At 33.2% G+C, this 16,426-nt stretch overlaps 1 protein-coding gene across 7 annotated transcripts in view; it reads right to left on the reverse strand.

Annotated features, from left to right (window-relative positions):
* Nucleotides 1-2,086: 2,086 nt before the first annotated feature.
* Rab32 (RAS oncogene family member Rab32) overlaps nt 2,087-16,426 on the reverse strand; it is a 34,035-nt gene continuing 19,695 nt past the window's right edge. For 6 of the 7 annotated variants that reach the window (XM_075313746.1, XM_075313747.1, XM_075313745.1 and 3 more), the window contains 3 exons: nt 6,478-6,876; nt 3,309-3,452; nt 2,087-3,246 (listed from right to left, as the gene is read on the reverse strand). In XM_075313746.1, coding sequence (XP_075169861.1) covers nt 3,130-3,246; nt 3,309-3,452; nt 6,478-6,876 — 660 coding nt within the window. In that variant the 3' untranslated portion in view covers nt 2,087-3,129. Of the gene's footprint in view, nt 3,247-3,308; nt 3,453-6,477; nt 6,877-14,125; nt 16,421-16,426 lie in introns of those variants that run through there. The other variant, XM_075313742.1, reaches the window with a different exon arrangement.

Below are 16,426 nucleotides of genomic sequence, written 5' to 3' on the forward strand. Positions count from 1 at the left end.
TGGACGGTAACAAAATGAAACGGGAACGTTCACGAAAAATCAAAACGAAATGTTCACGGTTTCGTCCACGGGCGCACAGTGGTTCCAAATCGCTTTTGGAAATAATTCTGTAAATTTTAAACGGATAAAGATAAATGAAAGCTGACGAGTTTTCCTCTAAGTTTGCAAATTTGTGGGACCCTAGTGGGTCCACGGGCGGACCTGTAGGCGTTAAAAGTTGGTCACCTCGGGAGTATGAAATTTCGAATCCAGCAACACCGGATTTTGCCAGTATTTTATATAGCCCCAGAAGCCAAAGTTTTGCTTAGATTTTCTTGAAATGTTGCACGAGGAGACTAATTAGTAGTATAGTCAAGTGTACAAAATTTGGTGGAAATCGGTTCAGATTTAGATACTCCCATATATCTATTGTCCGATATACACTTACATGGCCAACAGAAACTAGATTTTCACTCCGAGTTTCACAGTTTTACTCCGATTTACTTTTCATATATAGCCCCCATCATATATAGCCCCCATATATATCTTACGCTCGATATGCACTTCTATGACTCTAAAAGCTGATTTGCTTCAAATTTTGCACAAGAAGTATATTTGATAGTATCGTCAAGTGTGCCAAGTTTGATTTAAATCGGTTCAGGATTAGGTATAGCCCCCCCATATAAACGTACATTTGCAGAAATGCATTATTTTACCCGAGTTAGTGACGTTTAGTGCAAGATTTTGGCGCATTTGTCTAAGCACGGGTATAAATATATATACATCGTTGGAAAGGTATTTGAGAGAGCTTTATTTATATGAAAATGGAAAGAACAAAAATACGAAATTTTGAAGTTTTTGGGGCACGGAATAATTTTTTTCAAAAATTCCGATTTTTTTGGGAATAAAAAAAATGAATTTAAACCTTAATAACTTTTGTACTAATTGTGATATCATTAGGATTTTTATTGATTTTTTTTCAGGGAAAATTGTTTTAAGAAGTATTGCTGAATATACCATTCCCAAAATTGGTCTCAAAAATCCTCAAAGTGGGTTTACTGGTAGGATCATAGACCAATTAAGGTATAGACATCTCAATCGAATTCACAGCGCTGTAGTTTGTCTGCACACCGTAGAGGGCTCTTTTACGTCTGCAATTGGGTGATTTCTTAATTTGTTTTCTTTCCTTTGTTTTCTGAATGAAACACCAAATATTGTTAAAACATATAAAATTCTATGGTTAGGTTAGGTTAGGTGGCAGCCCGATGTATCAGGCTCACTTAGACTATTCCTCCATTGTGATACCACATTGGTGAACTTCTCTCTTATCACTGAGTGCTGCCTGATTCCATGTTAAGCTCAATGACAAGGGACCTCCTTTTTATCGCCGAGTCCGAACGGCGTTCCACATTGCAGTGAAACCACTTAGAGAAGCTTTGAAACCCTCAGAAATGTCACCAGCATTACTGAGGTGACTTTTTTGGTGTTCGGTCGAAGCAGGAATCGAACCCACGACCTTGTGTATGCAAGGCGGGCATGCTAACCATTGCACCACGATGGCTCCCTAAAATTCTATACATCCACACCTTTTTTGTAATGCAAATTGATTGATCTCGTTTTCAAAAAAGAAATTGAGTCACTTGACTGCGAAATTGAGTGGAATGACTGCGCATTGCAAATAAACAAAACAATGGTGAATTATCAAAGTATGTCTCTATATTTTCTTGGTCTATGGTAGGATCATAGACAAACCTTTTACAGTTAGTTAGTGGCCACATAGGGCTTTTTGGAAAACATATCGGCTTAGCAATCGGTGCTTTGCCGAATGAGAATTTTTGAAAACAAATTTTTTTCTTTAGGCTCGAAATCTATTAAAAGTGGATTTCAATCTCTTTTTTATAAGGCAAATGACTGTTGAAATCTAATTACTTTGGATTTTGGAAGTTGTGAATGAGGTATAAACCTCTTCTAGTAAGCATGTACATTCTTAAATTTCTCAATTATAGAAATTAAGTTAATATAGTCCAAAATACCCAAATAAAGATAAAATACCATTCATACTTACGCTTTTTACAAACAAAATTAAATGATTTCCACATAACCATAATTTTGATAAAGTTTTATAATAAATAGCCGAGATATACGACATCAGTTTTTATTGTATTGTATACTTTTTGTATTAGATAAAAACAAACATCATAGACAATGTTTTGTATAAAAAAAAACGAAAAATTTTGGAAGCTACAGATGCTGGACAAAGGCAAAATAAGAATTTTTTGAAACAAAGAAATGACATGGATAGGATGAAGAAAAAATTTAATATGATAAGCAAATAAATAATACAGTTTGATAACATAGGTGAATGACTGAAGAATGGATTCTCTTAAGAATTTAGACAAATAATTACTTTTGTTTTTGTCTTTCAAGAAAAAGATAATAATTTCCTCCGTATAAATCAACAAAACCATAACAAACAAAAACAAAAAAAAAAAAAGAAAATCATCTTCTCATCAGTATCATCTGACTATATAAAATCATTCGACAAAAAAATAAAATAAAATGTTATACAAAAGAATATAATGTTTAAAACAATTATGGCTACACAAAATTTCTTATGGTTGAAATTGAATACAAATTAAAAGCAATTTACGCATTATATTTTATAAAAAAATTGCGTTAAAAGTTTGGCTAAAGGCAATATAACAGTTTTTTCTTTTTTAATTTACGGCACATGTGTAGCATGTATTCATGGCTAGGGCTTATATATACGTAAAGAAAGAGATACACTTGAATGGATAAGTATAAAAAAAAATCCTAATCCTGTAATTCGATATTTTTCGCCAACAAAATTGAATATAGCCACGAATAAATAACGTAATATCCTCCTTATAACGTTAAAATGTCTCAGACATATACTACTTATATCTATATGTATGTGTGTATGTATGGATGTATATGTAATTTTTGTTGGTAAAAAAACTCTTTACGTTCTACTTAACAATAATGGACACCATGTATGATATGGTTGGTCTCTTTATATAATAATCCATTATAGACTTGCTTTTTGCGGACCAAGGGTAATGGACATTTGAAAGCTCTCATATGTGAAACCGTGTTTGTTTTTGTTTGTATATTCGCATCCTGATGCAATCAACAGGCACATTTACTTTTATCCTCGTTCATTGTTTGATCTCCACTATTGTTTAGATTGAATTTTTCACTATCAGCCAAATCGGAGGCACTAATCAATTTATCGTTTAGTAATATCTGAAAAAAAACGAAAATTGTTTTCTTTACAAGTTAAAGAAAGTTACAGATATTTTACTTACCTTATTCACTAATGCTCTAGCTGCCTCATCTATGTTAATGTTCTCCTTTGCGGATGTTTCAAACCATCCAGCGAAACCATGTTCCTTGACATATTCATCCATTTTCTCGGCATTTGTTACTACGCCCTGTTTATCTTGATCGCACTAGAACAAGAAAATATATATCTATATAAGAATTGGTACACTCAAAAGAAATAGTTAGTAAAAATCAACAGTTTTTATCTACTGGAAAAGGGGAAGCAGTCTCGATTGCCAAAAACAGCAAACATACTACATATTTACTTATGTTTATAAATGTATAATAAAAACCACTCAAAACAAAATGTTAGTTGTTTCAACAGTTTTTGTCTGCTGAAAAATATAAAGCAAACTTACTGCTACAACAACAAACTTTCCGCTTTCTCTTGAGATTTCAGCAAAGGAACATTGTTTACTCCGTAAACTATGCTGATGAATTAAACGATTGCCGTTTAATAAAAAAACTGGCATTTGTAGTTTTTTGGTCAAGTCTGGAGATGGCTTTACTTGGGGCTACATATAAAATTATGGATCAATGGTTGCTAGAGGGCTCATACTAACATCACGTACCAAATTACAACCAGATCCGATGAAATTTGCTCTTTCAAGAGGGTCTGGAAATCAAATCTGGCTTTCGATTTATATGGGGATTATACCTATTGACAATACCATCCGATCTGGACACAGGAGAAAATCTGTCCATGTTTGCTGAAATAATAAATTTCGTTTGCTATTTAGACCCTGAACTACACTGTGGAGTAGGGTATTATAAGTTCCCAGCAACAAAAAAATTGGAAGTTGTTCCACAAACATTTCTTTTAAAGCGCATCCCGGAATCCCCCATCAAGTTTTCTCCACTTTTGATGGAGTTCTTTTGGGCAAGTCCACAAAAATTTCTTTTAAAGAGCATCCCGGGATATCCTATCGATTTTTTTTCACTTCCGATGCAGCCATTTTGGATAAGTCATAGAAAGTACGGAATTAGGCCGTTTTAAGTGAAAATTTAAGATTTGGAAAATTAAATTTCGCAAAAAGAATAGAAAATCACTAAAAAAGTAAAAAAAAAATAAAAAAATCATCCCCGCTGGAATTTGAACCTGTGCCGCTTGACTTTTTCACTTCCATGGAAGTTCTTTTGAGAAGGTTTTGCAAATTACGATAATTTTTAATTTTTTGTTGATTTTTAATGGAAAAGATATATTTATACATAAATATATGTTATGCCTACAGAAAAAATCAAAATAGAAACGATGTATAACATAAAAAAATAATTTTTTATATAAATATTTAATAAAAAATTGCCGTTAGTGAGACTTGAACCAGCGTTCTTTAACATATGACCACAGAGGTCAAATTTGTAATCCAATTTAAGTGAAATTTTGCACAGGGAGTAGAATTAACATTGGGCTATGCATGCCAAATTCGGTTGAAATCGGTTCAGATTTAGATATAGCTTCCTTATATATGTTTTTCTAATTTCGGCAAAAATACGAACTATATTTTTAGTAACATTGTGTTCCACCCCAGGGCATTAGACGACTTAAATTTTAAGTCTATAGATTTTGTAGAAGTCTAACAAATTTTGTCCAGATCGAGTCAGATTTAAATATATGGATGTGGTGCAGGGTATAATATAGTCGGACCCGCTCGACTTTAGACTTTCCTTACTTGTTTTAATCTGCCAAAACAAAACCGGCTGCTCTTTTTAGACAAACTTTTTCTATGGTTGGTGGAAAATTGATTCTTCTCAATTATGTTATACATGGACGGGAATCAAGGTTAAATCGGCTCAAAAGGTGATTATGAGACAATCAATATATATTTAGGTGAAGATTAGGGCCATTATTTTGTAGACCGTAAATTATGATATTGCACACAAACATTTTTTTTCTGATTCAATCACGAAATTAATTGATCCAATCAATTTTTTAATTGAAATGTCTTCAATCACAGAAATCATAGTATCAATTAAAAAATTAATTGATCCAATTAAGAAATTAATTGATACTATTAAATTTTGTGATTGATTTATGTTTCAATTAAAAATTTTTTTGAATCAATTAAATTTTTAATAGAATATTTTTTAAAACTCAATTAAAATTTTAATTCGAAAATTTTCGTGTAAAATTTTCTGTGTGTGACACTAAGAACTCCTCTGAAATTACTATAACTAGCGCCACCTATACGTCAAACTAGAATTCAGCCAAATTAAATTATAATGAATTTACTATGGTGTCTAAAGGTTGAATTATTTTTTTTCTATTTGCGGCAGACTATTCGAGCTTTTGATTTCAAAGAGATATTTCAACTCTTCAATCATTGAACGCATGGTATGTAATTCTACCTTAAAGAGAGCCACTGTGGTACGATGCTTAGCATGTTCGGCTTTCATACTAAGAGTCATGGTTTCAATCCCAGCTTCGAACGAAGACAAAAAATTTTTCAGCGGAAGTTTATCCACCGTTAATTTATCCATGGTTAATTTAGGTTAGATATAGTGACAGCCCATATTTCAGGCTCTCTTAGACATTCCTCTCTTCTTATCACTAAGTGCTGCCCGATTCTATGTTTATAGCAATGATAAGGGACCTCTTTTTTATAGCCGAGTCCGAACGGCGTTTTACATGCAGAAAAAAATTTCACGAAAAAAATTCCAATTAAAGTCTTAATTGAGTTTAAAAATAAATCAATTTTATAGCCGAGTCCGAACGGCGTTTTACATACAGAAAAAAATTTCACGAAAAAAATTCCAATTAAAGTCTTAATTGAGTTTAAAAATAAATCAATTAAAAATTTAATTGAGTCAAGCAAATTTTTTAATAGAAACAAAAATTTATTGTATCAATTAATTTTTTAATTGGATCAATTAATTTTTTAATTGACGTTCAATTGATTTTTAATTGATACTATAATTTCTGTGATTGCAAACATTTAAATTAAAAAATTAGTTGGATCAATTAATTTCGTGACTGAATCAGAAAAAAAATTTTGTGTGCATTATTGTGAAACCACTTGCAGAAGTTTTGAAACACTCAGAAATGAGAAGTTTTGAAACACTCAGAAATGACACCAGCATTACTAAGATATTCCTATATTCTTACTATATATATTTTTTATTCTAAATAGTATATCCTAGCTATAAAGTTCTTACCTTATTGGCCAGCAATATACACGGAATCGGACTACCATCGGGCAGTTGAACTTTTGAATCTAAATCTTCTTTCCATTTACTAACACAATCGAATGTACCACTTCGTGTCACATCGAATACAATAAAGGCACCAACGGCTTCTTTGTAATAGACACGTGTCATATTACCGAAACGCTCTTGTCCAGCAATATCCCACAGTTGTAGACGGACAATTGTATTTGGATCCCAATGTAGAACTTTGAGGGCAAAATCAACACCTATGGTGGCTCGATAATTTTGACTGAAGAATTGATGAACATAACGTTTTATAAAGGATGTTTTGCCTGTACCCAATTCACCGATGACCAGAATTTTGTAAAGATGTTCACGTTTTTCAGCATTTGTAGATGTCATTATAGTCTGCAAAAAAACAGCAAAAATGTTAGAAATGAATTTTAAGGACAATTGAAAATGCAGTGATATGAAGCTACACCCAAAGAAATGTGTTAATAGGGATATCAGAAAAGTCTGCTGAAAAAGGGATAGCAATCACTGTTTGCTGAAATGGCAAATATTGTCTGCTATTTTTTAAGCTCGATTACACTAAAAAATTGTTTAACACAAAACAATATTTTATGAATATCTTCAGTATTTGCCCAAAAATCTGAATATTTATCAAATTGGGCCACAACAGCAAAACAAATGTTTGCTGTTTTGTCTTAAATATTCTGTTTTTGGTTCTTAAATATGCTTTGGGGAAAAATTTATAACCTAAAAATTTTATAATTTGTCATCGACTGCTGTTTTTAGCAGACTTTTTTCTATGAGTGTAGGGAAAAAGCTGAAGTTAGAATGGTGGAATGGAAAACTATAACAAAATATTAAGGAAACCTTTCTTTAAAATAGAGAAAAAAGCTTCGTAATCTTTGTTTTAATTTTTTTTTCTCGTTACATTTTAGACACAAAAACTTAAGGGTCAAATCATGATCAATTTTACTACGTTTTAGTTTCATTTTGGAATGGAAAAGAGTTCACTGTTTTTTAGTGAGCCTTCTTTTAATTAAAATTTCTTTTTTTTAAGAAATTTGCTCTTAATATTGTGTAAATTGACTATCCTAAAATTTAGGTACACAAAACTCATAAATACAAGAGAATGTCTTTCTCAGTCCCATTTTGATCAGTTTTGTTTAACGTTCATCCCGTTTATTTAAATACAATTAACCCCCATTTTCATGAAGCTCGGTTAGTACTACGTTAGCTAACGAACTTCTAAACCGTGGTATGTACATATCGGTCATCTTGCATATATATTCCATATGGCAGTTGGAAACTTAACTGCTGCACGCAAAAAAATAATTCTTTCCTCCCAAACGAAATTTTAGACAAACAAAGTTCGTTTCTCATTTGCTTTTCGCTGTAAGGAAGTGTATTTGGAAGAAAAGTATATACTTTTTGTGATAAACGTTTATTCTTTTCCACGATGTAAAAACAATTTCATAAAGACTAACTCAAAAAAAAACATTGTTTTCTTGCTAATTGCATTTTCCCTCACATCTTTCTCACATCCACGAGGTTTTTTAGTTCTTAACAACTTTTCCTGTAATACCAACAATGTAGAAGAAATTATACGATTTTATAAATTTTTAAAATTTTTTTACCTTTCGCCTGGACGGAGAATCGAACCGCGGACCATGCACTTTGTAAGCCAACACACTAACCACTAAGCTATGTACCTGTTATGGCCATCAATAGATAATTATCCATATAAGTTATATTTATATAGCATAACTTTCGGCGCCCACGAACCGAATAAACAAAGTTTATTTAACAGAAACAAACATTTAGTTTGGCACCGTGGAGCAGTGGTTGCTACGTCCGACTTGCATGCCAAGGGTCGTGGGTTCGATCCCTGCTTCGACCAATGTTTTTTTTGGTTTTTTTTTACATATATTCCAGATATGTTCGGAAGATTCCGAAAAAATGTTCAACATTATATTGTACTATATTAAATTTTGAACTGTAAAATGTGTCTTATTAAAGACCTAAAGTCAGAAAAGAACAATGTTTGATATAAACGAAATGGACTGTGTTGTTGTTTCAAAAATAACTTTTTTTATTGAAAAAATAAAAATTTTGTAACAAACGAATTTTTTTGGTGATAAAAATTTAAAATTTTCGAAGCAATTCAAAAAACTCTAATAAAAGAAAAACGTTTGCGGTACACGTTTTCCAAACGTTTTTTTTCTTTGCGTGTGAAATTTTTTCAGTTAAAGTTAACCAGAGAAAAGATATTTTCATTTTTCTTTCGGTTAACTGGCAGTTAAAGCCTAACGGAGCTACATGAAAATGACCGTAAATTAGATTAATTCCATTTTATTTATTTTAAATTAAACTGAACAAAATATTTTTCTGTGGCCAAAGATTTCTTGTCCTTAATTTACGATTGGGGTTTTTGCTTAGCATAGACGATGCAGTTCTCTGGTGTAAAGTTAGTTTCCTTATCCAATAGTCGATGAAGTTTTCATTGAAGTCGGTTTGTCCTTATAATTGGGTGATTTGACGTAAAAATGAGTATCTTAACATGAAAGAAATTTTTGTTTTGACTAAAGTCAACATGGCTTTAACAATTCTGAAAAAAATTTAAATTATGAAATTGTCTTTAAATTTGTTGTCTTCTTGCGTCCTGACTACAAAGCAAAAATGGCTTCAAAAATATGAGATGATTTTTAACACTTTAAAATAACGTTTCGTACTTGAAACTTAGCCTAATTTTGAAATTTAAGTTGTCGTTTACACGTTTTTTGATAGTACATGCAAAACTCAGATTTAAAAGAGAAATGTGTCTTAAATTTATCCTTACTTCAATTCTCCACTTCTTTCACAGAAAAAATATCACCAAATTAAAAAGTTGATTGAAGTTGAAAACTTTTTCAATTATAAAATTATTTGATACCTTTTAATCAAACTTGAAATATTAAGTCAATGATTGATTTTTTTTTAATTTTCAATTAACAAATTGATTGGTACAATTACCTTTTTAATCAAACCTGGTAGGGTAAGACAGTTAAAAAATTATGGGATTTTTTTTTAAATTCTTCATTAAACATTTTTTTGAAACTATAAATTTTGGAATCAAATTAAAAAGGAATAAAAATGGTTATAGAAATTGATTGAAAAATAGTATAGCAATTAAAAATAGTGTTGTTTTTAATTAAAAAATTAATTGAATTTTGCATTCAACATCAATTAAAAATTTAATTGAATCAATTAAAAAGTTAATTGAAATTTGCTAAAGAAATCAATTAAATTTTTAATCAAGTATTTTTTTATGCTCAATTAAAACAGTGATTGATACTATCATTTTCGTGATTGAAGACATTTCAATTAAAAAATTAATTGGATCAATTAATTTTGTGATTGAATCTGAAAAAAATCAATGCCAAAATCTTTAGTGTAAAGACAAAATCTTTGGAACTAAACAAGTCTTTTTTTTTCAATCTATAAAAATTTAAAAATATTTTGATTTACACTATGAGGAGGCTCTAGATTAAAACTATAGTATTTATTCTTAAATATTCCCGTTTTTTTTTTTTTTCAAATTAAAACTCAAATTAATTGTACTTTTTTTTTGATATACACTATGAAGCACTTGATTAAAACTAACCATTTTTCTCTTACAAAGACCAATAAATTGCACTACCCAATCTTTGCGGTTATTGACTCAAATCTAACATAAGCCTCTTAGGAAATCGTCTTCGAAGACTATTGACTTAATAGACATCTTTAGTGGACTTCAAGTATCTAAGCATTTACATCTGATTTGAAATGGTTGAAAAAAAAAAACTAAAAGTTAAACCTCTTTCTAAGCTAATAATATGAAAAACAAAAAACAATGTTGCTGAAACAACTCTTGGGAATAAAAAAAAATAGAGCAAAGAAAGCAAGAAATGTTTTTTTTTTTTTTTGAAAATTAGAGGCGTCAAAAAGTTCCCTAAACCTGACCAATCTCAATATTGCCAATGATTGTGCTATGGGAAATCCGAAAAAAAACCCAACGTTTCACTGTTGTTACATTTGTTGGGCTTCTTCTTCTGGTTTCGCATTTCATTCTGCACAAATCATGTAGACAGAAATCAATGCATGAATTGCCCTTAAATATGTATGTAAAGAAATATTTACATTTATGTACACTGACAAAAAAAAATATTGACTTAATATATATACACTGCAAAATAATATCATTGGCTAATGAATGTTGTAGGAGTGAGAAAAAAGTGATTGCCAATGACAATACACTGGATTGGTGGGATTGAAAAATAAATAATAAATCGATCTCCAAATAATAATTAGAGATCAATTTATCTAATATTTCATACAATTGGACGATGTGAAGCTCTGAAACTAAATTTGTTTTCCCTAATATACAACCAAAGAAATTTGTTAGTAGGGACAACAGAAAAGTCTGCTAAAACAGCAAAAAATCTGCTGAAAAAGGGAAAGCAGTCACTGCTGAAATAGCAAATAAAGATGTCGACGTAGTGGATTACACTCTGGCGAAACCACTTTTCGACAAAAAGTTTGAAACTCTAATTCCCAACAGTGAGGCGTGGTGCACAAAAACCCCAGGGAGTAAACGTTATATAGATTTCTACACTGATGGCTCCAAATTGGATGGACAAGTGGGTTTCGGAGTATATTCTAAAGACCTGGAACTTCGAATAGCGAAAAGATTACCTAATCACTATAGTGTTTGTTCAGGATGAAATATTTCCAATAAGAGAGGTGGCGAATTGGCTGAGAAGTAATGTTCCAACAAATGTTGGCATTAATATATAGTCAGACAGTTAATCTGCAATAAAATCCTTGGACTCTGTGTTCCTTAACTCGAAAATTGCCATCGACTGCCGCAAACCTCTCAACGACATGGCTGAACAGTACAATATTCACCTAATATGGGTGCCTGGCCGGGGAACAGCGAATCGGATGAGTTAGCAAGGCTAGGGACTATCTTACATATTCCAGGGGAACTAGAATCTGTTGGTATGCCTCAGGCTACTTGCAAACTCTTTCTGGTTGAGATGGCTGTTATGATGGCAAATGATCAATGGGAGAATTGCAAGGATTGTAACGACAGCAAGCAAATATGGCCCCATTTAAACTTAAACCGCTCACTAGATATGCTAGTGTTCTCAAGACGTCAGATATCACTCCTGATATCTGCTATAAGGGGTCGCTGCCTGATAAGCGATTTTGCAAAAACTTTTGGGCGAAGTATACTATGAACTGTCATGACGCGGAGGAAAAGGAATCAATTAAACACCTCTTGTGTGAGTGTCCTGCATTTTGTGTTAGGCGTAAGCGAATTTTAGGGTTATAGAGCTTTAAACTACTGGCGGACCTGGAAAACTTTAATTTAAGCAGTCTGCTAATGTTTTTGCAACAATCTGGTTGATTCATCAGAAGAAAATAATCGAGAAGGTTCAGTGGTTAAAACTAGAAGTGCCCATATGTAATAGGTACTTTTAGTTAATGTGGTATCACAATGGACGGAATAATCTAAGTGAGCCTGAAACTTTATGGGGCTGCCACTTTTACCTAACCGAACCTAGGAGTTGTCCTAACAAATTAAATCAATATTTTATGAGTATCTGTAGTATTTTGCCCAAAAATCTGAATATTTATCAAATTGAGGCATAACAGCAAACAAAATGTTTGCTGATCGTATTTAGGAGCTTGTAAATATATTACAGTGGAAAAATAAGCCAAAAACTATTTTTGGTTCTTACATACGCTTTGGCGAAAATTTTATAACCTAAAAATTTTATAATTTGTTGTTCGTTAGACCCTGAAAGTTCATAACAGCAAACATAGACTGTTGTTTTTAGCAGATTTTTTTTCTATGAGTGTATACTATATAGAATCCATTTAGACCATGAGTTTTTCAAAGCAACAGAACTTATATTTACACCCAAAGAAATTTGTTAATAGACACAACAGAAAAGTCTACTAAAAAAGCAAAAATTTACGGAATTAATTGCGCTTTGCTGAAATAGCAAATGTTGTCTGTTATTTCTTAAGCTTGATTACACTAAAACTTGTTTTAGTTTTGCTGAAACAAATCAGTCTTGAGTCGAATCACCTAAATATAAGGACAAAATTACTTCGTTGAAAAGTTTATCGACTTTTGGACAAGGAAAGAAACTTTATATCAGAGAAATACATCTTCCAGATTTCATGAGTGTTCAAAATTCGATGGAAATCGGTTCTGATTTAGATAGCTCCCATATATTCCCGATTTACACTTACATGACCACCGTAAACTAAGTTTTCAATTTTTATACCCTCCACCATAGGATGGGGGTATATTAACATTGTCATTCCGTTTGTAACACATCAAAATATTGGTCTAAGACCCCATAAAGTATATATATATATATATATATATATATATATATATATATATATATATATATATATATATATATATATATATATATATATATATATATATATATATATATATATATATATATATATATATATATATATATATATATATATATATATATATATATTCTGGGTCGTGGTGAATTTCTGAGTCGATCTAGCTATGTCCGTACGTCTGTGGAAATTACGCTAACTTCCGAACGAAACAAGTTATCGACTTGAAACTTGGCACAAGTAGTTATTATTGATGTAGGTCGGATGGTATTGCAAATGGACCATAGCGGACCTTTTGCTTGCGGAACCTTTTGGAGGAGCAAATTTCATCCGATTCGGTTGAAAATTTTCATGTTATGTAAGTATATGGCCACTAATAACCACGCAAAAATTTATCCATATCGGTCCATAACTATGTATAACTTTCAATTTAGAAGACGATGTTAAGGAGTTTTAAGATAACTTGCCAGCAGCAAGTATTACTACAACCCAAGCAATTCGATTGTGGATGACAGTTTTTAGTAGAAGTTTCTACGCAATCCATGGTGGAGGGTAAATAAGATTCGGCCTGGACGAACTTACGGCCGTATATACTTGTTTCTTCTTAATTAGTTAAAAGAAGTAGTCGCTCAAAAACAGGTTAAAATTTGGCAAAAAATGAGATTTTAGGGCAAAGAAAAATCATCGAAATCGGTTGATATTTGCAGATTTGACAGCTAAAACAAAATCTCATACCCCCGAGGTGTCCAACTATCAACACCTACAGGTCAGCCCGTGGATCCACTAGGGACCCACAAACTTGCAAACATAAAGGAAAACATCTCAGCTTTCACACAAAGAAACTATGTTGATATCTTTTTCCATTCAAAAGTTGCAGAATTAATTCCAAAACAAAGCGATTTGGAACCATTGTGCAACGGCCATTTGAAAAATGCAAAATTAAAAAAAAAAATAAGCGAATTCTTGATAATCTTGGAACTACAAAGGGAAAATGTTGCTATAATTTTTAAATTCGAATTTCAACAATTTTCAAATATTTACATTACTCAAATTTAAAAAAAAAAAATCCAAACAAAATTTTCTCCATTGACATTTTCAAAATGTGATCGATACAAAAACCGAATAGTGCAATAATGCCCGCACCATACAACCATATAGTTTTTGGTACTCAAAAATATCCTTAAAAATTGGTTTCTATCATTTTCTTCTCTATCTCTCTTCCTCTTACCGGTTCCATTTCTTGATCCATTGTTAAATCGCCAAAGGCGGGCATCTGATTCAAATCGTCAAAACTAGAAATATCCTCTTTGTGCGAATCCAATGATAGGTCACTAACACCCGACTGATTACGAAAGTGGGCTCGTCTCAATTCAAGACTATTGAACTCGTCGTAAAGACTGGGCGCGGCACTAATATAGGGTATACGGCGGCGATTGTGATCGTCTTCAGTATCCGTATCGGAATCGTCGTCACTGTGATGTTCAACAGAATAGGGATCTTGTGATGAGGGCTCGTAGCCCAATTGTTTGGGAACTAAAGGAGGTGGTCGCACACGATCACCCAGATCGAATGCAAATTGTCCAAAACTTGTGTTAAAAGTATCCTGCAAGGGTGGGGGCTTTCGCGCAGTAACTAAATCCTCGGCAGATGTTCTACTAGGCTGTACGCTTTCCGCTAATGAGATATGATCGTCCGCTTGATTAGCCGGTGAGATATGAACTAAATTATCTTGAGACGATTTATGCTGCTGCTGCTGATGATGATGACTTATAGCTGATGTGGCTAATGAAGCGTTAGAAGTTACAGACTGCAATCCAGATTGAATTTCAGAAGTTTGTGGTTGGGTGGCTGTGCTGGCTGACAAATCTTTATTGGAGTGTGTAGATGCTGGCAGTGATGCAGTTAAAGTCAAAGATGGGGGAGGTGAAGGCGTTGGTTGACGTGCACCTAGAGTTTCGTGAGATTTGTCTGCCGGTTCGGTTGATGTAGGTCTTGGATATCTATAACCTCTTTGTGGATTTATCATTAAATCGCTTTCTTCCTTAACTGTGGTCTCCGTTGCGGCAACGGCGGTGGTGATAGGGCTGCTAGATTTAGTAACGGTGGCTGTTGTTGTTGTTGACCCTTTTCCTGCTTTTGTTGTTGGAGCTTTTTTGGCTTCTCTGGCGGGACTCTTTGCCTTGGTTTTTGCGGCCGTTACCAATTTTATGGCCGCTCTTGTGGTAGTAGCTGTTTTGCGTATAGCGCCACTCGTTTTACTTGTGTTAGCTGGAGTAGACGTAGACGTAGAGGAGGAGGATGAGGTATTGGTGGAATGACTAGCGTTTGTTGTTGGATGCTGTGATGCTGCTAAACGCGAGGGTTTTGCCGGTGCCTTGTCTTTTGGTGGCGTATCTTTGGAACTTTGAGTAATGATAATTTTTTCACCTTCAGATTTTTTTGCTTGTGGTGCTGTTGCTGAGGATTTACTGCTTGATTTTGTTTTCCATTTGAGTTTTTTCTTATCTTCAGAATCGCTAACTGCAGCACTAGCAGCAGTTGTTGATGTCGTCTTGGTGGTAGTGGTTGTTATAGTTGCACTTTGACGGACCTGTGGTGGGGTAGAGGTTGGTGTCGTAGTGGTCGAAGAGGGTTGATCTTTTTCAGATTTTGGGGATGGATGGCTATCGTTAGACTTTCCCGTGGAAGCCACCTTTTCAATTTTCTTTGATTTTATGGTAATCTGAACTTTACGTTTACCCTCAGAGCTAGGTGATAAACGTTCCGTAGTTACTAGCACCTCATTCTGGGTGTCCTGAAATAAAGGTTCCAAAACTTTGGCTGTCTGAGGTGGTAGGGAATCTAATGAATCCTTTTGCGGAGCTACTTTCGATTTTTTTAAGCTGAATATGGATTTCTTTTTCTTTTTGGTTATAACTTGGCGATCTGTTGGCAATTCATCGGCATCACTTGATAATATCGGTTCTGTAGATGTGGGCGAGGAGGCATCCGGCGAAGGACTTTTAATTAATCCCACTGTTTTATTTTTCTTACGAGTCGAACGTGAGAGTTTTCGTATGGCCGAAGAGAAACGAGACCGTGACTTTGCTTTTGCTTGACTCTCTTCAGGATCCGAATGTATGATCCGAGAATTTTTATCGATTCCTTCTAACTCTTGATTGCTACCAGCTTCAGGTAGTGTTGGTAGAATTTCTAAAGAGATTGGCTGTGAGGGCCAAGGTTCCAAATTTTTGTTTGTATCGGTGATATTATCGTTGGCATCAGTATTTTGCATAGTATACAGATTTCTTAGGCTATAATGACCACAAGGAATGGGGGAAGAAGGTTAAGGGTAGGGACTTGCCAAGGGATTGAAAAGGCGGGAATTGATTTTTAATGTAGCCGTTATGAAATCAGATCAAAAGAGTTCACCACCACAAAAATTTTATTAAATATTTTTTCGCTGGCTGGGATACACTTCTAAGGCTTCCGTTTGGTTTTTCTTTCCAAAAACAATTCTAATAAAAATTCACTTCAATAATCACAATTA

The sequence above is a fragment of the Haematobia irritans genome, chromosome 5 (assembly GCF_050003625.1).
Source record: "Haematobia irritans isolate KBUSLIRL chromosome 5, ASM5000362v1, whole genome shotgun sequence".
Lineage (NCBI taxonomy): Eukaryota > Metazoa > Arthropoda > Insecta > Diptera > Muscidae > Haematobia > Haematobia irritans.